The sequence below is a fragment of the Xiphophorus maculatus genome, chromosome 5 (genome assembly GCF_002775205.1).
Source record: "Xiphophorus maculatus strain JP 163 A chromosome 5, X_maculatus-5.0-male, whole genome shotgun sequence".
NCBI classification, from domain to species: Eukaryota; Metazoa; Chordata; class Actinopteri; order Cyprinodontiformes; family Poeciliidae; genus Xiphophorus; species Xiphophorus maculatus.
Window position 1 is genome coordinate 25,008,355 of NC_036447.1, and position 26,294 is coordinate 25,034,648.

Genomic DNA, 26,294 nt, shown 5'->3' on the forward strand with positions numbered 1-26,294 from the left:
TTGCGTGGGTTTTTTTTCCCCTCAACTGTTCTGGAGCCAAAAATAAATAAAACCTGATCAAAGAGCAATTGGAGATTTCAAACCACTGCTATGGTAGTTTGTCTGCACTACCTGTCACTTTTGCCTGTTTTCTGTTTTTGTTTTTGAAATGCAATTTTGGTTACAGAGACTTCATAGTCGCATTTAAATTATTGTTGTTTCGTTTGTTCGTTTATATTTTGGTTGTATAAAATGTTTTCCGGTTCCAGTGTTAAATGCTCTTTAGAAATTAAAACTTGTTCTCTCAGTGGATGTACTCACATTATTATCCCATTATTATCATCATTATTATTATTATATTAATTAAAAATGCTATCAAAACAACAATTTTATCGTTTACCGCAATCATTTCTTCGAATCTTTATCATTCAGCGTCATTTCCTCACGTTTTGGCCCAAAAGGTGAGGAAATGTGTGGGTAATGTTATTTTGCCCTTAAATGGTGCCACAGATTCATTTTATTCAAGTAAAAAAAAAAAAAAAGCATTAAAGTGCACTGTAGGCCATGTTTAAAGTCCATCATAGTCAAATTTTACTGGAAAAATAAAAAGTAAAAGTGCCAACAAAAAACACCTGCATCCCTTATTGACATTAGCTACTATTTAAGGACAGTGAGCCTGCCTTCTTCTGTTTGGTCAATAGGAGAAAAGAAGCCGACTCATCAGGTCTCAGGGCTCCAGCAGGTGCTGCTGCAGTATTGTGACTGGCTTCCCTTGACCTTCTGGCTATCTCTGTATCTGTTGCTAGAGGTGGAAAAAAAGAAAAGAAAAACACTGACTACGTTTCCATAACACTGTTGCCAACATGGACTATTGATCCAAGGTCAGACGGATACAAACACAGACACACACGGCAAGAGTTACCGAAGTAAACAGCTTTTAAAAAAAAAAAGGCCAGCCGGCCTTGTTACCGCTAAATGTGTGCGTTTTGTCCCAGAAAGCACAAACCGCTAAAAGAAACAAATAAAACACGCTCAGGTAAGCCAGACTGGTTCAAAGCTTCTGATGCTATCCGTACAAGGACCTCAGATAGGATTTTATTCACTTTGCAGCCACATTATTCTGCATTTTAATCACTTCTGAAAGAGCAAAACTTTGCTTTAATGTTGAAAAATGTGAAAACAAGGCCAAGTCACCCCATATGAACTTTAACCTTACCCATAAGAAAAACATAAATCATATTCGGCACATGCTGTAAAAACTTTATAAAGACAACAACAATCAGTTGCAGTGTAATAGTTATGAAGCAATAAAACAAAATAATAAACTATTAGATTTTCTCTGACCTGGTTTTCTTAGAGGTCTGACTTACCAATAGTAAGTTTGACTCATTTTCTGTTTTTAATTTTCAGGACTTATAACACACAAAAAAGAAGATATGCTGGAGGCTCTTTGTGGGTTAGTTCTTTGTTTCCATTAGCTGCGAGCAGAAAATCATCAGAATTACCAGAAATAAAAGCTTCAAGTCATCAATGCGAAGTTAATCAAAATAATAGTTTTCACTTAGTGAAATGAGTCTAATTTATTAAATTGGTCTGCAGAACCAAAATAGCAGCATTTCTTCATCAAACAGCAAACGCTTCACCTTGGATATCTTCTAAAGCGGACTATATAACATATTACTGAAAGTGTAATTACTTTACTCAGAGAGAAACCAAAATCTTGCCACATGGGTTGAAAACCTGCACCTTTGTGTTCGCCAGAGCTAATCCGCTACGTCTGAGCGGTTGGGTTGGGTTGGGTGTTTGTTCAGAAATCCTGTCAATATCCCAATCTCTTTGTGATCCCTCCATAAACGATGCACGCCTCGACACACACTTTATTTTCCCTGGATTTCTCAGCAGACGCTTCAAAGCCTCGCGCACACCAATCAGAGCCGATCAAGGGAAACTCGGCACATTACAGTCTCTTGACAATCGACTGATGTATCTATTGAACCTGCTCAGTCATATAAATAGTGGCTTATGTTATTGATATGAAGCTTAATTACCAATTAAAGGTGTACGCCAATTGTAAATCCGTCGTAAAGCGGTGTTGTGAGCCGTACAACCAAAAGCACCAAGCTCTGTACTTTAGTACGGAAACTGGTCCTGACAAAGTCAGTGGGTTTTTGTTTTTTTTAAAAGGTTCTAATGAGGTTAGAAAAACAAGACCACACACACACACACACACACACACACACACACACACACACAGAGGAAGTCTGCCAAGACAGCACAGTTTGGCTTCTCTTTTCCATTTGGTGAAAAATAAAAGAAACTTTGAAAAACGTTCTTTTATGTACCCCTGATGATTCTAAAGTAATTCCTTTAATCATCTGTAGGTGCATTCATGAGGTCAAAGGTGATGCATTGAAACAGATTGAAACATACTTCCAGTTCTTTACAACTCTGGCGATTAGTTATTAATCCAACCAATGCAAATGACAGATCAACAAACCTGAATGGCAGTCGCTCCCTTCCACTCAAAGCTTTGTCGCCCTAAAGGCAGCTTCATGTACATCGTGCATGTGTGTGTGCGTGTGTGGATGTGTGTGTGCGCCCATAACTGATTTTCCGTGACGCTGAGCCAATTTGTGGCTTCATAAATCTGGTCATTAATTGAAACAGAACATCTAGACCCTGTGCACGCCATCTCAGTTGGATACCATGTGACCGCAGCCTGATAACAAAACAAACACACACAAACAATTACAGCTGAATGCCCACATCTTTGCTAGTGTGTCTATGTAGCAGGTTGGAGTTTGCTTGTTTTTTTTAACTATTATTTAAACATACTCTGGGTTTCCTCCAGAAAACCTGCTAGTCCCAGTGGTAGGAGCGCTAGTGCATTCATCCAGAGACCTTTTTGAGTTAAAAGTTTACAGAAAATTTGGATATGTCACTAGGAAATTATGTGTCATTGGAAGACATTATTAACAATACTTTCTGCAGCACAACACCAACCATAAAGTATTTTTTTTCAAAAAGGTCAACAATACAAAAAACCTAAAATAAATAAACCGTACTTTGCCTGGTGGGGGTTCAAATAAATCCTGGTGGCCCGCCAGACTGATAATACACTGGGGGAAACACTGCACACACAAAATCAAACTGTAATCAGATTGACTTTGTTTTCCCCCATTGAAAACAACTTTCTAAGGTCACACAAAACCCAAAACGTGTGTGGGGAAAACCCTGCATTTCATCAAGGATACTTTAATTTGAACCATCTGTTATTTTACCTGTTTTCTTTTTTTATTCATCCATTTGTCTTCACTCCAAGCAGTGAAATATCCGTGAAAAAAACAAACTAAGGAGAACTTGACGTTCAGTTTGAGGAGAAAGGGTCCCACCCTCTGGAAGGGATCCCGCTTCTTGTGTCACGCCTCCTCCCCCTCCTCCTCCTCCTCCTCTCCGGCTCATGTGCTTCTCATCAACACCCGTAACTGCAACCATCCCCAAAACAACGCCAACCGAGACAAACGCCATTAATCAATGAGCAAGAGATGCCAAGATGGTACGAAGATCCTAACCAGCAGCGTGTGAATAAAAATACTTGCTCTGGCGGACTGACTGCCTAAAAACAGAGCCCTCACATCATTTCTAGTTGTGCTGCAGAATAGATTCTTGTGTCAGATATTTCATCACTTCGAGAGGGTTCACAGTTCATCAACATTTGTCAATCACAAACAGTTTGCCCTCGGAGCACTATTGATTTCCCTCCGGAGCAAAACGAACAGATTTTTTTTTTTAAAGTATGCCTGGTCCAGACCGGTCCAGACTCCCTCCCAACCAACCGCTTCAAAGTCCCGTTAGGGTCAAACCAGCCCAGCCTTGCTGTTCTTCCCCTCTCTGCCCACTCCGCCTCCGACCAAACTCAACTAAATCTGCACAGTTTATTCTTATCCAACGCGAATGAGCGCGAGGCCTGGGCGTCTGGTTTCGGTTGTGCGCAACTTTGTGCAGTGACATCACTGGAGGGGCCGCAGGAGACGGAAGTTGGAAGAAGAAGGAAAAAAACAAAACGTTTGGAGTCTGGCAAAGAGGCGAGACGGAGACACGTTCAGTTAAGGGTCCGCTTAAGACATTCCTGCCTCCGAGAGACGTCTGAGGCTCAGTGCTACCGCTATGCATCTGGTTTGTCTACCGCAATTTGTGACTTGCTTTCTAGGTAACTGTATGGCTGTGACTGTCGTAGCTCCACAAACACTAATGTAGAACATTCCTATTTGTAATATACTTCTATAGGACACCAGTCAGATGAAACAGTGTGATTTGTGTCACTAATCTGCACACAGTAACTGTATTTAGTAGTAGTTTTGGTATTTATACCTTTCTTGAACAAACAGTGAAGGAAAAATAGTAAAGATAAAAAAGTTTTGGGTTTTTCCCCCAAACATTAGCTGGAATTTAACATGACAATAATAAATGAAAATTCTTCAGAGGTTTATCATGATAAACTGTAGCTGATGCAACAAATTCCCACCCCTAATGTACAATAATGCAAAAGAAAAAGAAAAAGCAATTGCGCACTACATAAATATTTTTTAAATGTATAATCAAATTGAAAGAATGCATCATAAACAACTGGCAGCGAGGGGCAGGGTCCTTACGGGCAAAAAGGCCACAACGCGCTTAACGACCAGAAGAAGTTATCAATCATCGTAACGGTTACGATGGCGCGCACATTTCGCCATAGCACAGCAGCTCAGCGTTACCATTAAGAGCTGTAAGAGGAAAATATGACCCTGAAGTAAACCCTCGTGCAGCATCATTACATTACTGGGACAGTAAAACATGGTTTATGACGGACGCTTTAGGAAAGAAGGAAATAAAAACAATAAAAGAAAAAAAAAAGCCAGTGAAGTGGTTCTGTTATAATGAAAGCCTGGCAAGCACTGCAATAACAGTTACTTTTGCTTAACAGCAAACTGATAGGACAGCAAATAAAATGACACCAGTTAATGTTGAAACATTAACCTTATTCAACAGATGGAAAAAAAGACAAAAACCAACAACTTAGCTAGTTTTACAGATTCTGTGTTTGTTAGTTTGCCCCGCTTAGGAGCGTTTGTATGTGATTTATATTAATCAAATTGACAGGCAAAATCAAACAAACAAAAAACAATAAAGCGACAACCAGCATGAGAATTTTTCAAAACTTTGATTTTTGTACCAGAATTTTCAACCTTTTTTTTACAACGATTATCCTTTCTTTAAAATAGAAAGATTGTTTACGCACATTCAACACATGACTACATATAGACTGAATTTAGTGAAATTTGTTGGTTTCATAAAATTTTTTACACATTTAATTAGGGCTGGGCGATTATGGCCTAAAATTAATTTCATGACAAATTGATCATCTTGATGTCTATAAATGGATGATAACACCCACCCACCCCCGCCCCTCGTCTCCTGCCCGCGAAAATAAAGAATGTGAAAAGCCGGCACAAATACTTGAAAGTCATATTGATGATATAATTTTTGCAATTATTCTTATTGCCACCTTAATGGACTATAAAACCACAGCATCTGCAAGTAAATGCACAAAATTTGTACTTGTTGTTAAGAGTTATTGAACAACAACCCACAACCGAACAAGTTTAGAGATATGAAACAACTTAACTTGCAATGTCCTCGTTGAACCTATTGAAACCATTAATGACGGATTTTTTTAGGATGCGGAAACTAGCTTCTCCTTTTCCATCTCGTGAGCATAGACTACCTGTATGCAGCCACACACAAAAAAAACCAAAAAAGACAAATGCGACTTTTCTTTTATATTTTGAAAACACCGTAAATACAGACACGCGCAAAATGACATCATCATACATTTCGGCGTCAGTTAATTTTCGCTTTGTCGCCCCGGGTGATGTCGACTTTCCGCACAGAACTATAAGTTAATCCCCACACACAACAGACAGCAATTTAACACACCCTTTCTCCCCAAGTGGATTCAGGAATTCTGGCAGAGGCTTTTGAAAAGGGTCCTCTTCGGGAGGGAAGGGATGTGGGATGGGGAGTGAGTCATAGAAACATAAACGTATGCACACCAAGAAAAGAAATGTGTGGGAAGTGATCGGTAGCGTGTTGCCACGATCCTAACGGTACACTTGCGGGTCCCACAGCAAAAAGCGGCATGGTAAAAAATAAAGAGATAAAAAGAGGAAGAAATCTGCACAGGGTAATCGATATGGGCTGAATCACATCAGGGGTTGGTGACCCAGTCCAGCCTGTTGAAGCTTTGGAAAACAGCTCGGAGCTGAAACCACAGAGACTTCAGTCGCCAACAACAAGAACAAAAATAATGCACATGCACCATAAGCTTATGTTGTGTCAAATGAGGGCCTACCTACCTACACCCTATTTTTGTTGTTCCTTTGCTCAGGACTCTGCTCATGTATTCTCTTCCTGTGTGTGATCAATACTGGCAAGTTTATGCAACAGATAAGTTTGACGTCCAGCACCGGTTTATCACAGAATTCGAGCATAAATAAACGCTGTACAGGGTATGTATTCTGTTGGAGAGCGACCGATCTTTAAGCAGCGCCGTCCACTTGTTAAGACCTCTTTAGGTCTATTTAAAGAGCTGGCACATCTGCCTGCTGTTTGCCTTTCCAGGGCTGTAAAACCTGGAAAGTGGCAGGAGGCTCAGCTGAGTGACGGAGGAGAGGGAAGACCATCTTTATGACACCAACACGTAAGGCCGTTTGCATCAAACGAACAGGCAAAGGACATTCAAAAGGCACATTCTAGAAAGTGTTTTTCCCTTTCCAAGATATACCAAAGATGGCTGTGGAAAAACATCACACTGTCGTCATGGGGACCCAACAAATCATAAGCACATAAAGTGAGCAGATGAAAGATGCACTGAGCTATTTCTTGGATTTTGTTGCAGTTTGTTACAGAAGAATGAAGTGTGAGGCACGGAAAAGTGATTTTCTTCTTTTTTTTTAAATTGCATGCAAAACAATTTTTTCATGTATGAAAGATTTCACATCTGGATACAAGAATCTAACTTGGCATAGATTTTCCCATGGAGTTAACTTTTTTTTTAAAAACATTAGCCAGAGAAAATTTCAAAATGGACGCCAGGGTTACTTAAAAAAATTTATCTTGGCACTGAATTTGCCAATATTTACCACAGATGAAAACTTTTGATGTCAAATCATACATAATCAGACACACAGAAGTCACATCTATTTAGTGATAAATAAATGTTTCTCAAGCTGGTTGCCGTGGTCGTTGTGGAAAATAACTAAAACCGCCAGTTAGATGAATGTGTTTGGTGGATGTGTTGAAACATAAAAATCATATAATTTTTTTTCATCCTGTGTTTTCTTTCTCTGAAGCACATCTTTAAAATATGGTCGCCATGGTTGCAATGGAGAATACGTGTTTGCACTAAAATTAGCAGTAGTTATTGCGAGTGGAGGGCGCGGCTAACTAAAAAGCTAGGTTTAATAACCGCTAATTCAGTGAACAAGAAAAACAAGAAACTCATAAATAAATAAAAAAGACAATCAGCGGAAGCTAACGCTAATCGCTAAGGCAACCGTCTCTCAGTCTGCGTCACACATCCTCATCTCCTTCAGTTGTCGACTGGTGTGAGACTCGCAAACAGCAAAGTCCTCTGTTTTTCTCTTTTTATCCCCCCCTGAGTTTTCAGTCTTTATTCGTCATGGAAAGTTCTGGACTTGGAAACTATGTTAGCCTTCTGGAAATCTGTACTAAGGTAAGGATTGTGTAAGAGAATAGCCTTACACAGAGGCTGCTGTTTACGGTTGATAATGCTAGCTGCAGTATTCGTGCTAATTGCTAGCAAATGTTGACGCCAGATTAAAATGCCATTTCAGTTAGGACTTTGTCTTTGAATTAGAAAACTCTGTACTTATGACGCTTATCTCTCAGCAACAGTGTGAGTTCGCCTCTGCTTCCCATTTTTTTTAATCTTAATAATTACTGACCTCTTATCGAGACACACAGGGAGCTTCCAGGAAAGCTACAAGTACAGCTATTTTTTATTCTTATGTAATAATTATCACTTTTCTATTAAAAAAAGAAAGAGTAATAAAAAAAAAATAGGACTATTTTGGTTAAACACATTAGGTAGAAACTAAATTTTTTATTTTAAAATAAGCATTTTTTTAAAGGAAATAAAACATTTTTTGTATTTCATATTTCAGAATGAAGCTACATTTCTCTCCCTAAAATTGTTTAGATGATCAGCAGAGCTCAAAGGTCATATGAAAAAATTGAAAACGCTCCATTTCACGGGGATGCCCTCTGGTAATTATTCCATACAAAAACCTCTTTCCAAAAATGTTTCAAGTCAAACCGTTGCATGGTGAGACACCAGCTGGTAGTCATGCTTCTACTCTTACATTTACCAAGGCAGAGAGGGTAGAAACACATATAAATTGTATGTCTTGTGGAGTCTTTAAATAGGTTTCCACGTACTCTTACTGTGTTGTCTTGATTTCTAGCAACACTTCTCTTTAGATTTCGTCTTAGATTTGTGACGTAAAAATCAACCTTGTTGCATAAACAACACAAAAAAAACCCTCCCTTTAATTTAATCCCTCTAAAGGATTAATCCTGTTTTTACTCTGGAATCCCAGAGATTGGTGTGGGGGAGCACTTAGGGTGGGCCAGGCCATGCTACCATGTGGAGTCTTAGCAACGTATTATCCTGACTGACCCGTCAGGTGATTCTACAAAAACAAAACCTATTCATAATGCCACTAAAGCAAAATGATTTTGCTCAAGACTCCTATCTGTTATCTAAATATTCTATACATGTAAACTGTGAATACGATTGATGAAAAGGACATTCTGTAAGCCTTGAAAAAGATTTATAATTTTGTCCCACGTACTGCGCCGCTTCCATGTGAACTCAAACCACATGCACACACTTCCTTCAGTCAATAGATCTAAGCTGGTATTTTTTCCCCTCCTTAATCCACAAAAACACACCACAAATCAGCCGTGGCCGCAGCTGACTCAGACATTGAGGACACTTTAAAAGAAAATACACGAATGGTGGAAAGAAGAGGAAAAAAAAGAAAACTAAAGCAGGGGTTGAGAATGTCATGTGATAAACAGAGATTCATCCAGACAGTAACTCTGCCCGGACCGCCGTCCCCTGCATGACTGCACAGTCCATCTCAGTCTCCTTCGTTCTGTTGCTCCGCTGCCAGACTGAGGGAATGAGCGAGAATCGAGCTCCACTGAGAAGGAGCCATTAAGATAAGACAAAGTTTATTAGTGTCGTTCAGAAGGCTGATGATCTGGCTCTTCCTCTAGAGTCCCCTCATTTGGAAATAGAAAAAAATATATATAAATCTTACATTGCAGAGCAAGTGGTCTTATTTGTGCTAAAGAGGTAGCATAGTAGAAACTCAAATGTTCAAGATTACATACGTGAAGTGACTCACGTATGCTGTAGATGGATTGCAATGTGCCAATCATTTTGTCTTGTGAAACCAAAGTAAAATTCTGTAACAGAGCAGAATTTCAAAACAATTTATGTGCATTTCCAGGAATTGTAGGACAGAAAGAGACTACTTTGGGGATCAACCAGCTGGTCAACAATTTATTTTGAGAATTTGCATGCAGGGGTTTGTGTCCATGTTCAACAGTCATTGGGCGAGAGGTGGGGTACGCCTTGGACCATAAACGCACCGCAATCAGAAAGACCAAACATCAGTCATTACTTTCGACAGAGAGAAACTGTGCAGGCGCTGGGAGAACATGCAAAACAGAAAGACCCTGGGCCAGGATTTAAACCCACAACCTTATTGCTGCAAGGAGATGGCAGTACCAGTTGCATCACAGCGCAGCCTAGGGATTTTGAGAATTAAGAAGCATGTTGGCCGAACTGTCTCAAAATGTGTGGCTTCATTACTGATTGTCTGACATTAGTAATTTCTTTCAGTCAGCTTAATAAAATACATTTCTAGGTCACACAGAACAGAATGGGTCATGCCAACTATTTCTTAAATTTCAACTGTGATGCACTGTTTAGAGCAAATTAGCTGCTTCATCTGTTTCAGTCGTCGTGCAATTGGGCAAGACATTTCACCCACCTTGCCTGCTGGTGGTGGTCAGAGGGTCCAAGCTACATTGTAGCAATGCTACCACCACCACCAGTGTGTGAATGGGTAAATAACTGAATGTCGTAATAAGCATATTGGCATACTCTGGGCTTGATATACAGGCCATTTACCGCACCATTTATAAGTATGCTCCATTTTGCTAGCATGTTAGTGTGGCTTTGCTAGCATGTTAGCGTGGCTTGCTACACCAATACAAAATTAGCTGTGGTGAGATTTCCTTGATGACTGACCAAATAATAATAAATACTAACCCTCTCTGAGCCACTGAGCGGCTTCACCGCAGTGTTTTACAAAGTAGCAAGGTCCAATTACATCTTGCTACACCTTGCTAATGACAGCTAATTAGTGAAGCTAAACATGCTGTGTGAATAAAGGTTAAGGAGCCATGCAGAGCTGCAGACATGTGTTTAATAGCCTGGTTTTTTTTAGATGAAAATACACTATAAATCAGCCTTGTAGTGTTAATAAAACCCAGCAGGAAACTTGGACTTCCTGCTGGGCTGGACGGCCACAATCATACAAGTGGAACAAAAAGATTATCAGAAAAAAAAAAGAAAAAAAGCAAAGCTGTATAACATTTAAAAATCGAGCAACATGTACTCCATTTCCCCTGATACAAATATAAATTCAGGGAAAACAACCTCTTAAAATTCCAACACATGAAGGTAGCTCTGAATTGAAACACGGGTAACTCCGCAGACCGTCGGCCGTGTAGAAAGTAACGTTGCTTCACGCACTCGAAAGTAAACACCGGGCCGAGTCCGAGCCGTGAGCGAAGGCGTCGACTCCTCTAACCACCTCATTATTTGATGGTTATCTTTAGAACCATCCAAAAAAAAAAATCCCTACGATCCACTCCGCCAGCCGTGTAAATGACAGCCGTAGATGGCGGTAGTTTCCATAGAAACAGGAGATGATAATAAAGCGTTTTAGTGTAAAGCTATGTATAGAATGTCTATGTTTACATATGTAGGATCTTGTGTGTGTGTGTGTGTGTGTGTGTGGGTGGGCCGCACAGATGGCTCTTCCAAGAAAGTATTGCACCTGTGTGTGGGATGAAAGTGTGACAGAGCAGCGTGATGACCACAGCGCGAGGGTTTATTCCCATCTTGGGTGACACACGGCAGAAGCGAGCCTCCGAGGACTCGCCGTGCGTAACCCCGTAAGGCAACGCGAGTCTCTCTCATCCAGAAAACGGGCACTGGCGCACCGTCGCTCTGACATGAGTTTGATTCAATAGGCAGCAAAGTACTCGCAGGAGCACATTTACATCATAAGAGCTCTTAAAGTGGCAACCAGTAAAACATGTTAATTAACCAAGGGCAAGATGCAATTTCCCTGACAGTTTCTAAAAGAGCTTTGAAACCATTAACCACATTTAAGCCTTGGAGAAAAAAAAAAAAAACATACATCTATAAAAACGGGCTTTTAGTTCAGTCCAGTTCTGATTCTTCTCAGGCCAGGAAAGACACTTCTGGTTCAGAGATTTCCAATTTTAGGTGTTATGTATTGATTCGTTTATTTAGCCCTTTTTGTCGTACCAAAAAGGTGTTTTTGTTTAACAAGTTTTGCGGAAAGAAAAAAAAAAGAAAATACCTTTATTGTATCTAATCTTCTGAGATGTACTGTAGCTGTAAAATGATCTGATCTTTCACCAGCTACTTCGCCAATCACACCCCTATTAACATTTGTATTAAATTCTTGCTTTTAGCTGGCTTCATATTGCAGCAAAAAGCAGGAACATAAGCTACGAAGGAGCGTTGCTTTTCGTCTACGTTCCTGTATCCCTCCATATCCATTTGCACACTTTCAGTCTCTCTGAGGAGCTGAGGCGGGGAATGACACTTGCTGATCAAGTCCAGCTTTTATGCAGGTGCAGCAAGACTGAAAAAGTAAAATAAAATCAGTTCATCGCTACTGTTCATGGGTTAAAAACGTCCTGAAACGTATTTTGAGGACAGGATTTGGAACAGGGTTACATTGATCACAACCATTAAATAGAAACAGCTTAAATCTTTGGTATGTGTCACTTATTAATGTGGAGAGTGAGTTTGCAAAAAGGCCAACAAAGAAATAACACAGTAGTGACATTAGAAGAGCAAGTATGGCTGCCCCATCAATGCAGGAAAGTTTATATAGTCCATTCCAAAGCATTTAAAGTCTATCAGTCAGTACTTGAATGATAGACTTGTTCAATGAAATGAAACCGTTGATGAGATTTGATCACTTTTATGAATTCTTCTCATGATAATTTAGCAAAGCAGACAATGGAAAGCCCAGTCAGCACCAAGGAAAACAAATGGTGCTCCTGGATTAGTTATATACCAGACACCAGCCAATAGCATGCCAAGTACTGCGGCTAGGTATTTTAGCTTCCCAAGCTGCATTTCCTTTCGACTAGTTTAAATCTGCTCTACGGAAAAAAAGAAAAAAAAAAAAAATCAGCAAAAAGTCAAATTATCCGCCAATAAATTGGAGTTATGTTACATAGAAAAATCCCCAAATGGGTCAATCCATGAATACGTCGCCGTGAATAGACAGAGTTCAACTCTAAAGTGGTTCACAGTGATTGGATAAAGGTGCAAAATGGCAGTAAATGGGAATGAAGTGGTAAAATGTAAGTGCAACATAGTGCTGGGTGATATGGCTTAAATATTACTGAATATTATTTCTTACTACCAAATTCAGTTTCTGATTTTTATCCCATTTTTCCCCCACTTTTATTTTCCTTTAAAAAAAAATTACAAACGACATAAATGTCTTACAAAATTGGCTATTATTTCAATAATTCCTCCTGTGAGTTGACCTGAATTCAAAGTCAAAATAAATAGAAGCTGTAAAACACACTTATCAAACAAGATGGCAGTTCTTGGATGACGTCACTCTGGAAACACAAGAACTGTATTATTGGGAAATAAAATTTTAAAAAAATAATCTAATTTTCCAAAAATGTAATCTCCAAAAAAACAGACAATTCAACTAACCAGCCAGCAATAGTACAACCAAAGGTAGAAAATATCAAAAAACACATCAGGCCAAACAGATAATATCCACCCATTAACATAATGATGTGACGTAATGAACTTCTCTTTAATAAGTGGCCCACGTCAACATGGGGGACTAATAAAGCCGAGCAGGAAATGACTCCTTCGAGGTATTGCTGCTAGAGGTGAGCTGTACTTACTAATTCATTTACACACATTGTTGGTGCGACATTTCCAGTCAGCATAAGAGCAGTTAACTCTTCTCCCAGGCATGGCATCATATTAAACATAATTATTCTTATGATAGCACCAAGTGTGCTGTAAAAATAACATGATAAAACAGAAAGAAACGAATCCCTTTCCACATGTTTAATTTTCTAAACTGTAAGAAAAAACAACAACAATCAGTTCATAGCTTACAAAGATTATTGAATGCATTTGTGGCCTTTGGGCAAAAAACAAACATGATTAGCAGTCCGGCGATGAGGATAAACATCTTCAATAAACACATATTTCCGTTATTTATAAAATCTTGTGGACTCAGTGACACAGCTGAAAAACTAAATGTCATTTCCCATTCCAGTTTTGAAACAGTCTTGCATGAGATGTATGCCAGTTTACAAAAATATATATATATATATTTTCTTATGTATAAAGATTTCTTAATCGTATAGTTAAAAACACAATAAGAAAACTATTTCCATACAAAGCAAAGTGTAGTTTTGTTTTTTGTTTTTTTTAAATAAATATTTTTATATTTTGGGAAATGTAATATTTATTCAGACCTTGTAAAACAGGAACCAATTTTATATTTTTCAGGACACCATAAAAACCAGGGATGCACTGGAAAGTGTTGACCAAAACTGCCCTTAAAACGGTGACCAGCAAATTGTAAACTCAATGATCTAATCTTTTTCTGATCAGTGAACGCATCAAATGTAAATGAGGCTAGGCCACGCGGACACCAACACTCTTCAGTGCGGACGTTGTAAGTGAAGAAAATGCCAGCCTTGATATTTTCAGTCTCAGTCAGGTGTTTATAAATGTGATGATTTTGAAATTATTTTTGCACAATACATCAAGATCACTTTATGATTCATTCAGTATGGAAAAGAACGAGAGACATCATCGCCCTACAGGTCATTGAAAAATGCTAAATTCAAGGTTTTTGTGATGTAAAAAAATTACACTAAGATAATTGTTGATTTTTTTTCCTTCAACGTATCCTGTACACTTAGGGAAGGTGAACTAAAAATATAATAAAACAAAAAAGGTGCAACAATCTAGTAGCAAAATATTGTGAATCTGTTTCAGCAATCAGTAATCATAAAAACGAGTCTGTGTTCAATTAGTGACTGATTAACGTTAACTTACGTTTAGCTGTACAACTAAACTAAAACTTGACAAGATGTTATTGACACTTCCTCAACTGCATCATTTAGCTAACTAGGCAGTTTTCAAAGGGTCAAAACAATCATATTGTACAAAGAAATCAGTCAGGAAAAGGGCACAAAAAACATTATTTCCATCCAGACTAGATAGAAACTGGACAGGGACGCTGCTCAGAGTCTGAGAGTAACACTGAAGGAACTGAGTACATTTCTGGTTAGTACTGGTAGTATCAGTACTACACAACAACAGCCTCCTTATGTGTCTGGACCGCAAAGTAGAATTAAAAGACAGAAGTGTTGTGTTCTGCCTGACAATCTGCTAATAACCGCAGAATGTTGTGATTTGATAAAACCATAAATTTAAACTTTAGGCCATACTTCCAAAATGTAGGCCTGGGACAAAATGAGAAATTATAAGAAAAACTAAATTCCTAAATTGAAGTATGGTAGTGGCAGTATCATACTAGGTCTACTTGTGTTCAGATTGAACCAGTTTTGACCCAAAAGCCTTCAGGTATCTGATAGCTGAAGATGAACCGGCATTTTATGAAATATCTTCACTGGTACCTCCCCAGAGATCAGAACTAAACTTGACAATAAAAAAATAAAAAAATCTTAAGTGAGCTAAACAGGTATTTGAGCAAGAATTACCCTGCAAATCTCATAGATTTCTTGTCATATCTAAGGTGAAAAATCTTGGAAGAGACCAAGAGATTTTATCAAGAGTTTGTAGACTTCTTTCCTAGTCATACACTCTAGTGAGTCCAAAGTTTTTTGACACTTTTTTGAGCGAAACAATAGATGTCCAAAAGGGGTTGCATAAATAAAACTACAGATATTCATTACCATCAACCACATTATAACTTCATAGATAGATTCACAAGATAATGTAAATGCTCAAAACCCTGTTGAAGGAAAGAACGTTTTCTGCGTCATTCTGGCCACGTTTCCTGTCAGAGCTGCTCAACCGCAGCCTACAAAGGGTCCTCAGATAAACAACAGAGAGTTGCCGGAGGTGGTGAGGGCTTAGCAGAAAGCTTGTGGTCAACTTCTGCAAAGAGGTTACGAAACTTCATCACTTACATTCTTAAAGTAACCTTAATTATCTCTGACTTTTACAACACAGTGGGCCAAAAAAGAACCATTCTGCTCATTTTTCACGTTTTCTCACTTCTGAAGAATGGAGAGGTCTGTAATTTCCATCGTAGGTACACCTCAACGATGAGATGGACTCTACAAATACAATCCAAGCGAGGGGGCAACAAGAGGCAAGGAGGTTGTTGCTGGGGGTTCTCCTGCTGCAGCTTTCTGGCCGATGACCCATCTTTGAAAAGCCTGACCTGCCGATTACAGTTTTGGTCAACACTCTTTTCTTGTTGTCTGAAAAGTTGCTAAATTGGCAACAGTGGGGTGACTATTGTGAACCATCTAAAACCTGACCTAGTGGTGGGTCTGTCAGTCAGCTCTCTCTCTCTTTGTGGCGCAAAAAGGGACAGTGGATACATTTCACAACTTGTGATAAGGTAGATAAGATCACTGGAAAAGATTGGTTTATCTTAAAGTATTGTCCAATTGTCAATCTCCCAAAATTAAGGAACTTATTAATTGATGCACTCCTAATTGTTGCTCAAAATCCTGTGGTACATGAACCATGTGTCAACAAGACAATACAGTTGTCCTGTCTTCTTTGCAGAAAAGCAGTACCAAAGCATGATGCTTCCACTTCTATACTTCACGGTTGAGATGGTGTTCTTGGAATTATACTCATCATTCTTCTTCCTTAAAACCTGGCAAGTGGAGTTTATTCCAAAAAGCTTCATTTTGGTTTCAGATGACCTCCTGACCTCCTCACACACCTGTTCTAGATAATCCAGTTGGTCATCGCCAGATTTCAGATGGGCCAGTTCTATGAGAGCCAGAGTTCTTGCTAGTTTGTAGGTATTCAAATTCTTATTTTTTATAATAAAATAAGAAATAATGCAATTAGGTTTTTAATATTCTTTTTTAAGATTCTGTCGCTCCCTGCTGAGGTGTGCCTGCGATGAAAATTACAAACCTCTCTACTCTATGCAAGTAGGAAAAAGGGGGGGGGGAATAGGGGCAAATCAAATATGTACATTTCCCCACTGTATTTAATTTCCTTTGTGAAAATATACAAAATATATCCTCTACTCTTGAGTCATGGTGTACCATCAGGATGGAAAAAGGATATTTTAGGGTTTTTTTCCCAGCAAGCATGGAGATACAGAATATGAACCCACAGTAAGAGGTTTCAAAACAGATACATGAAAAAAAAAAAAGAAGACATTTTGGTTTAAATAATCACCTGCTGCGATTCCATTTTCAGCACATGTTTTACCGATTCAGCAGCCGCCTTCAGACTGTGACTGCTGGTAGAAAAATGTTTTTATCCCTCATGCTGTTCGTTAGTGGAGGAAAGAGATAATGGGGGTTGGGAGCAGCTAAACATAAGCCTGTTTCATTCCTGCACATGGATCCAAAGAGGATGCGGCACATGAATGCCTTTACTTCAAATAAAACATAATTACTGTGTATGTGAAATGAAAAACAACGAAACCAACAAACGTAATTCAAAGAGAAAACATAAAAATGAAGGTTTTCCACATAACGTACCGTGACGTTTTACAGGTAAACCTGACTGAAAGTGTGCCAGTTAAAACAGAATGATGATCCTATGTAGCTCTTATGTTATGCAATCTATATTCCCTCCCACCCCCAATAGGTCAATATAGATATAGACACAGGCACAAAGTCAAAACACACACCCATCATCTAGGAAATGAGAATAGTTTTCCTCCGAGGATAATGACCCGTCACAACCCATGATGGTTTCCTCTAGAAGAGTAAATGGCAGTAAATGGGATGTTGATTAAATCACGGCTTTTTCTTGTATACCAGATGGCAAAAAAAAAAAAGAAGAAAGGCCGCACTAGTCAAAAATGGTCAATCAGTTTCTGCGGACGTGGGGTGCAGCCCAGAATTTTGTCCCAAAACAAAGTTTCCAGTCAAAGAAGACTAAGTACAAAGTGCAAAGCCAAAGACTAGGGTCCTGTTCAAACAACAGCAGGTAACCTTACCTTTTCCTAAGTGTACAACTGAAGCTTTATCTACTTTCCATACACTCAAGTAAAAAAAACATCTCTGCTAACCCAGTGGAACCAATGATGCAGCAAGACCCGATAAACTCTCACTGACCAAACATTTGCTGACAGAATTGCGTGTTGTCGATCATGCTATGTCGATCCCTTGAATTTGGGGGAAAATAGAATTTAGAAATTTCTAGAAGTCGCGAAGTTGCAACCTTCACGCTTCCATCTTCATCCGGACCAACAGTTTTTATTGTCCAATTTAGTCACCAAGATTTTCATGATGGGTTGCACCATATTTTTCCTCGCAGAGTTTCAGCTCTCTGCACCCATAGATAATTCAAATTACCAACCCACACCAAGGAAACGCGCTCTACAATGGAAACATGGCAACCAACGAAGTTGAAAGGTCGTTGTTAAAAGGATGTTTTAAACAAACCGGCAATTGTTGATATTTTTTCCCCTCCCACATGACTGAGTACACAGTGGAAAGAGACGCCTGCACTTAACCCAAGTCAGTCAATAATGCCTTGCCCCACGAAAGGGAGTGCTGCGTACGTCACGCTCAGGAGCCAGTACAACGTCTACAACAATGATCACTTTCAGGTTTCTATATGACAAATAATTATTCATACAAAGCAAAACATTATTATTTTTCTTTTCATCTCTTTTTCAAAATCCACAACCACTGGGCAATTGGGCTTTGACTGCACCTTTGTGGATGAACTGATGTAGACTAATGGCTTTCTTTTTCTCTTTTTTTTCTACAAAAAAAAAAAATAGAAAAGCCAGCTACAGCGCTGCAGGTGTGCTGCTTAACACCCAACAGCGAAGGCATAAAATGATGCTCGACACTCGCAGGGATGCTAATGCGTTGAAAAATGTTGGCCGGAGCCAGCGACCCAGGTGCCGCTCCAGCCCGCCATCCGGCCATTCATCCAAGCAGCCAGCCACACATCCTCCCATTTACTTAGTCAACCCACCGCAAATAAACCTGTCCATTATCTCAGTCTGCTAATACCACTCCAACAAACGCTTGTACTTAAAAAGAAAATCATCACTGCGGGATTTCAAAGCTGGATTGAAATTATTACAATTATAGTCTTTTATTAATCTGTGCTTAAAAAAATATTTATATATATATATATTTATTTTCTTATTGACTAAATGGACCAAAACTAACAACTCCCACTGTTTCTGTCCTATGAACATTTTGACCAAAAGCGTGTACTTTAATTTGATGCAACTTCTTTGGAGTTTAATTAAAAAAAAATCAGATAAAGGTTTCAGACTTAAGCCAATTTGATTGTGTAGATCCTGGGATGCTCCTTAACCCTGCAGCCTTTAGGAAGGAAGAGCTGTATCGGCCTGAAAGATTTTGCTTGGTGCATCTCTAGTTATTACGGTTTAAATATGGGCACGCTTGTATTTTCTGGTACTCACCGTTGACATGACTTAACTTTAGCGACTTAGACGCTCCATAGTTTTAGAGAAACCTGAGCTAATGCCACAGCTGACACTAAACCAACCACGTAAGAAAAAGGGCATTAACTTCAATAGGCCCACTCAAAACACACAGATGTTCAACTCTTTCATGAATGAATACACCTCGTTCCTCCCCGTCAAGGCTGAATGACAAAATGAAACACTCAAGATCTCTTTCTTTTCCACTGCCTCTATCCTGTCCCATTGTGATCACCTTAGTGACCTGAAGCTAACTGAGCATGAAATTCTGGTTGCTCTAAAACTTCCCTGATTCATCGACAAAGGCCACGGTTATAAGCGAGGGTGCAGCTCATGAGGGCGATTTATGAGTCGGGCTTGTGAAAACACTGCTTGCATTCTCAAGGTTTTCTTGAAGAGAGTGTCGGACAAAAGGAAAGGGCAGAGCGAGAGAGAATTGGTGCAGCGGTGGAAAGACGTAACATCAGAAACGAGAGAGTAGCACGTCGACTGCTACTCTCCTGTGATGCATCGCCTCCTGATCCTTGCCAAGAAAAAAAGAAAAAAAGGACTGTTTCTGATGAATGACTCTGCCTGCAAAAGAACAGAGCAAAGTTATTCTCGGAGTACTTGAAAAGCAGAAGGATTATTTCTTGTTCAAGTGGTGCGGTTACCGCTAAATCTTCTGAGGTGGAACTTTAAACCAATACTCAAAAAAAAAAAAGAGTGACTGAGCAATGAGTGAAATCCCTGAAACTTATGAGGCTACTTTTCTTAATACCCCGTGAATTGTAAAAGTTAACACGAGCAAATGTTTGCGTATTAGGGAGCACAGAATGCGGCTTGTAAACATTTAACAGGGAATACTTTCAAATGCAGCTCCAGGGCTTAACATAACCCGAAAGTGGAAAACCATTTCTCTAAAAGGGCATGCGTCATCGTTTCTCAAGCTTTCCTTGTTAGTTGTGTTCAGGCAAGACAGTTTATAATTCAAACAAAAACCCGCAAACCTCTTTAAAGCCTCTTCTTGTGTATTTTTAATTGACTTATCTTTTCATGATTTTAAGATTTCTACATGTTCTGGTTCTTAAATGTGACCTCTGATGTGTAGGAAAACATCTTCCATTTCATTGCCTTAACTTGAATCCATACAGAACCAATAAAAGGCAGGGCACAGATCATAACCCGTAATGGAAAACACGCATATTTCCATTTAAAAAAAGAAAAGAAAAAAAACTTTCATAATAATCCAGCAGGAATGAAGGAAATTCTGGAGCGCGGCGACAAAAGGGCAGCTCTTTTACGTCACCCGCACGCCCAAAGATGACTAAGAGGGACAAGACCATCGAAACACTCGGGACGGCTCTCGCACGTCTGAGGACTCCTTCTGCGAGCGCCGTCTTTATTAAACGTCGTGTAAACACAGCACAGAAAGCCACTCCGACATCTGCGGCCGAGCAGGGATGCGATGACGCAACGCGGCCCAGCAGCACACGCTAATCTTCTCCCAAAGACAATGCACAAAAAGAGACGTGACCCCACATATACCCGTGACTCCGACTTTGAGTGCACACACACACACACACGCTGTACTAACGCTCAACCCCGGAGAGCTTCAAAGAAAAACAAAATCTCCCAGAACTGCCTGCATGACCTTTACCCCTCCCCGCTCTCTGCCGTCCTTTTTTTTTTTGTCCCCTCTTCACCTTCCCTTACACATAAGAGGTCACCGTTGCACGTCCCTGGTTATCCGCCCCGGCGCTCCATCTTCAACTTCATCAACTGCTCTTTCCTTTTGTTTTCGGACAAGCAGGAAACTTTGACTCGCCCTTTAGAAGAGGAGGGATGAAACTCGCTGCAATGTGTGCAGCAGTGATAAGAGCACAGAAGGGGGGAAAAAATAAATATATATAAAAAAAATAGCTGCCTCTTCTACAGTAAATTTCCCAGAGGAGTACCAACTGTAAACAAGTAATGACGCTATGCTTTCTGGGACTCATCCAAACTGGACTTATCTCCCGTTTTTTTTTTTTGTTTTGTTTTGTTTTGGGGGGGTTTTCAGATATAAAAGCCAGCCGTATCATTTATTAGATGATTTATATGTAAACCTTCAGCTTTCTTGTCACCTAGGAGACACCAACACACACCATTCCCAATTCCAATACATCTGCTGGAGAGCTTCTTACTTTCTGGCTCCAGTACAGGCATTTCCCAGAACCACCATCAAACTCTTGACAGCTGAACAATCAAACTGATTTCTGGAAGTTTGCTTCCGCGGGGTCAAAGTTTCACTTGCGTTGTAAAAGGAAGTGTTCTTTTTATTTCCTTCCTCTAGCAATTATAGAGTCGGGAAGTTATATCGGCATGTTACAGGTATGACAGGCACAGTGATGGGAAAAAATAAAAAATCACGATCAAACATTTCAGGACACATGAGGAGCATCGTGAGACATGACTGTGGAAGTAAAATTAAAAAAACCCAAAAGTTTCTTCTTCATATAAAATATGTACAAGGAACGGGTGTAACAATGCAGCTCGCAAGAAAAAATAATAAGTGACACTGGATTCATCGGAACAAGATGAGGTTTAAGCATTTGAGGAAAAGCCATGCTGTTTGTTTAATTTCACAAATAGAGAAAAGGTTTTATGAATAATATATTTTGAAAAATCAGTAATTAGTTTCGAATATGCCATTTCAAGTTTGACTAGCTTGTTTTTATGCTTGTTTACTTAGCCTACGGCCTATAAAAATAATGGAAACTCTCAATTTGTGTTTAAGGACAGTATAAACGTTTAATTATTTTTTAGAAAGTATTACATTTTGACCTCAATCTGGTCACATCAGTCCAAAGAAACACTGAAACAGCCATTTGGTTTAGCACAAGGAGGAAGTTTTGAAGGAGATGCTAACTTTAGCATTGTTAGCTAATGGTTAGCCAGTTGTGGTGCTTACATAGGCTTAAATAGGCTCAATAAATAAAATTTTGTCTCTTACACTTGTTTTTCCCGGTCAAGCATTCATAATGTTGTCAACTGAATAAAAGTTGATGGGTACCTCTTCACTGTTTTCGAAACCAGCCGTTTTTAGCCAGGCTAACTCGTTGCTGTTATGAGCCAGCTGTCAACACAACAGAGTAACTCAAGAAATAGCTCCTTTTGTACTTCGAAATACGAGTCTCAATTGCAGAACCCCAACTTTAAAGCGTTTCCCTTCACATTTTTTAAGCCATATTATCAGACTACACTAACTTCAACAGATAATTTTAATGGTTTGGGCTTTACAAGACATACACTATGAGAAACACTGTGGCGTCTTAGTATCCCAAAATCTCATTCCATCCCAACTAGAAGGAGACAAATGAAAATTAAGGTCACATGTCATTATTTCCCTCCAATAAATGAACATTCATTACATATCTGAACACAATTTGTATTGTACAGTTCCAACACAATGCACCTCACATTGTTAGCATGTCTCTAACAAGCTAACAAGCGATACAATTACTTGTTAGCATGTCTCAGCTTTCATCTTGAAAGCACTCGCTCCTTACATGGAAACAGACAGAACACCGACAGTTAGCAAAGCTAGCCCATCCAGCTGGATTAAAGGCCAGAAAGGTTGCTATAGAGCCAGTCAAAAACAAAAACAGGCTTACTTGCCTTGTGTTGACTTGCTACACGTAATCCATCTTGGGACAGACGGTTAAACCGAGCCCTGACTACTGGCTCCTGGTTTGTACATCCACTGAAGTAGAAAGGGGCCCTTAAGTATTAGTGTATAGTGCAAGTCTCCCAGGTTGAGAGCTTGGGTCCAGCAGTTGTCCACTTCATCTTGATAACAAAACATCTATCAGTATTCTTCAGCCCGCTTTTGAAGGTTTATCAGTGTCCATTAAAAACAGCGAAATCTCTGTCATACCACTTTGAGCCAAAGTATGGGGGCTCAAACTGAATTAATTCACGTACTAAAATATTTTACTTTAAAGAACTTACAGAAGAAGTTTAGAAGAAGTGTGTGAAAGGCACAAGTGAGTAACGGGACTAAATAAATCTTCCCCAACAGAAAGCCAACAGAAGACATTGGTTTCTCTTCTCAACTTAATGTGGCGCAACAAACCACTCTCGGTAACACATGATGACTGGTTCCTCTAAAACTCTCAGCAGTCCTGCAGGCGGCTCATCTTTGGAGCACCCTCTCCTTAAAACCAAAGATTGTGTTAATAATCTTCTTCATCAATACCCATCAAATCAATGAAGATATTCAAGATATTCAAAGTCCTTGCTTGAAAGGCAGTCGCCAGTTGCAAGGCATTTCAAATCTGAAACTAGTACTAGCATAATTAATTCTCAAGCCTTTTTTATATATATATATAAAAGCACAATCTCATACCCTCCAAGAGAAGTAGGTTTTAAAATCAAAAATGTCTGCCATACATAAAAGTAACTAATAAGAAAAAGTTCATCTGCATATGTGACGGTTTGTTTCTTTTGGCATATTCCTAAAAAGACCATTTGGTTGATCGTGTTCCAGTTTGTAATGTCAGTTTTTTTTTTTGTTTTTTTATATATTCCTCAATGCATTTTTGAGATGCTTCAGACCAAGAAACAGACCTTCCTAAAATAATGGCCTGAGTCACTTTTTGTCAAAAGTGATTTTGGCGTCAGGCGCAGAAGCCGAGCGCCTGCTTCTGTGAATGTAACAATCGTTTAGAAATGCAAGCGCCCACGTAACACATCTGTGTGATGTCTTACACACACACACACACTGCAGAAGTATTCAAGAACACATTCCTGTTAGCAAAGCTTTGTATTACAAACATGACATTTCCCTTTTGAACTCATGAGAGACGGGGGAGGGAGGGTTCTCACTGTAATGCCTTCATCGCTGCTTCGATTGAGGAAAATGGAAACTGGCAGGTTTGTGGCGAAAATCGCTCGGCGGAAAAAATTCATATATATATGTAGATTATTGATTATAATCAAACTTTTGATAATAATCCAAAGTTTGATTATTATCAAAAGTTTGATTATTATCAAACTTTTAATCAGCAAAATTATAGATTTTTTTCCCCCTTCCAGAGAAAAAGCATCACTGCTTTTTTATCCGAACATCTGGCCTGACATGGTGTCACAGCGCAGACTGTAAATCCACTTGACGGCGGCCTTGGGCTGTAGGAAAACCAACACACACCCACACATCTCAACCACCGAAGACATGGACAGAAAGAGAAGAAGAAGAAGCAGAGCTGATAATTGACCAAACGCACCGTTACATGCATGCCAGGACAGGAAAAACAATCATCTCCAGCTGCTAAGTTTAGACTCTAACCCTGAGATTAAACAGACCAATCAGATTGAACACAAAACAGTGGGCTCATTGTTTCGCGCAAATGAATCAATCAGTGCAGCACAGGAGGAATTAGTTGGAGGGAAAGAGCAGAGTTGAGTCTGGAGAAGACTTGTCTGCAGTTTTAGGGAGGAATAATCCAATCTGCAGGCAAGCGTCCGCAGAGTCTGGAATTAGAGAGAGGAAGGTTGGGTTGGGGGGTTGAGAAAACGATGACACTCCTCAGAGAGTGTGTGTGTGTGTGTGTGTGTGTGTGATGTAGTATTTTATGAATGTGTGACAAAGCTGAGCTGCTCTCTTTAAACTCGGGCTTTCTGCAGCATGAGGGAGACGGGGACGTTTTTTTATTCAACGGAGCGCCTCAAGTTGATCTGAAAGCATTTCTCATGCTTCGTGTAAACCTTCCTTCCTCAGCCACATGTCTGGAATACAATCAACCTCGACGAGCTCTCATAGCTGTCGATGTCGCCCGGGGAAGCGCACAAATCCCCTGGAGTCGTGCACGAAAAAAAATAAAATAGATAAAGACAATAAACCAAGAAGAGTGTGGGGGGAGGAGGGGGTGTGAAGAGGGGAGAGCGCAATAAAAAATATAAAATAAAATAAAAAACTTACCTCCTCTACAGTGAGGGGCATGCATATCCTGTACTCCTTCATTAACATCTTCTTCTTCTTCTTCTTCCCTCTACGCGACCCCCGCTATGTGTTCACAATAGTAGCAGCTCCGCAGAGAGTTTCCCCTCCCCGCCGCCCCGGCAGGATGTGTGTGAGCGCCGAGCTTATCTGGACGATGTCTGATGTCAGCGCATGGACAGCCCGAGTTACGCTCGACTTCTTCCTTTCATCGGAACCAGCGGATTGTGTGCGTCTCCAGCATTGCCTTGTGTGACGTGAGGAACGGAGCTTCGGCTGCTTCTGGAGGGGTTGTCTCCTCCCACCGTGCCGGGAGGATGGAGAGCGGGGGGCGGCCCGGTCAAGCTGGGGGCACACACGGAGGTGAAGAATGACGGTCCGTCGGAATAAGAGTCTTCGACGGACGTAGAGACGTTTTTTTGGGGTTTTTTTTTTTTCTGGATTCGTGGATTAGTCGAAGCAAATGTTCGAATGTAAGGATGTAGAAATACAAATCGGTCAAGTATAATATTGAATTATTGAAGTAAAAAAACAACAACAACAACAATTCAATTCAACTTATTTAAAAGCGTCAATTCAAAAATAAATGTCATCTTTAACAGGGTTCATTTTAGTAACGAGAGTTCTGCCAATTAATTGGTTAATTAGATTTAAAAAAATCGACACATTGCAGATATTTCATTTAACCACTTACACGTTTTAAATACAGTATTTAGAAATAAATTAAACAATACAACTAAAAAAATGTCAATTTATTTTTGTAAATAAAATGATTGATTACTTGTAGCATGTACAGCTAAAAAAAAGTACTTCTTATGTTGACACGTGAAAAGCTACAGTGCATGGCTAATCTGTTCTCTGCTTTTTTTTTTTTTTTTTGATTGACTGATTAATGGCAGAATAGCAAAAGATGCTTAGATTTGTTTTGAACCAGGGTGAAGCTAAAACTATAACACTTCAGGAATTTTGGGAACATAATTACAGACGAAGAAGGCGTGTTGTTTTTTTATCTTAAATGTACATATTTGGCTTAATTACTGTTCTGAATGTGTTGTTCTTTAACAAATGGCCCTTTTTTAAGTATGTATACTCCAGTTAACAATTAATCAAAAGTTAATTGATGATTATTTCAGTAAATCGATTAATCACAACTAATCCGATTAATCGTTGCACCGCTAATCTTTATTAACTTCATCTTGGTGAGAAACACACCTAAACAGATCATTACTGAGCCAGAAGTATAATCTGTC

At 39.5% G+C, this 26,294-nt stretch overlaps 1 protein-coding gene across 2 annotated transcripts in view; it reads right to left on the reverse strand.

The window, feature by feature from the left end:
* pitpnc1 (phosphatidylinositol transfer protein, cytoplasmic 1) overlaps nucleotides 1-25,344 on the reverse strand; it is a 68,433-nt gene extending 43,089 nt beyond the window's left edge. The window contains exon 1 of one of the 2 annotated variants that reach the window (XM_023333861.1): nucleotides 25,027-25,344. In XM_023333861.1, the coding sequence (XP_023189629.1) occupies nucleotides 25,027-25,074 (48 nt within the window). In that variant the 5' untranslated portion in view covers nucleotides 25,075-25,344. The remainder of the gene's footprint in view (nucleotides 1-25,026) is intronic. The other variant, XM_023333862.1, reaches the window with a different exon arrangement.
* Between the last annotated feature and the right edge of the window lie 950 nt (nucleotides 25,345-26,294).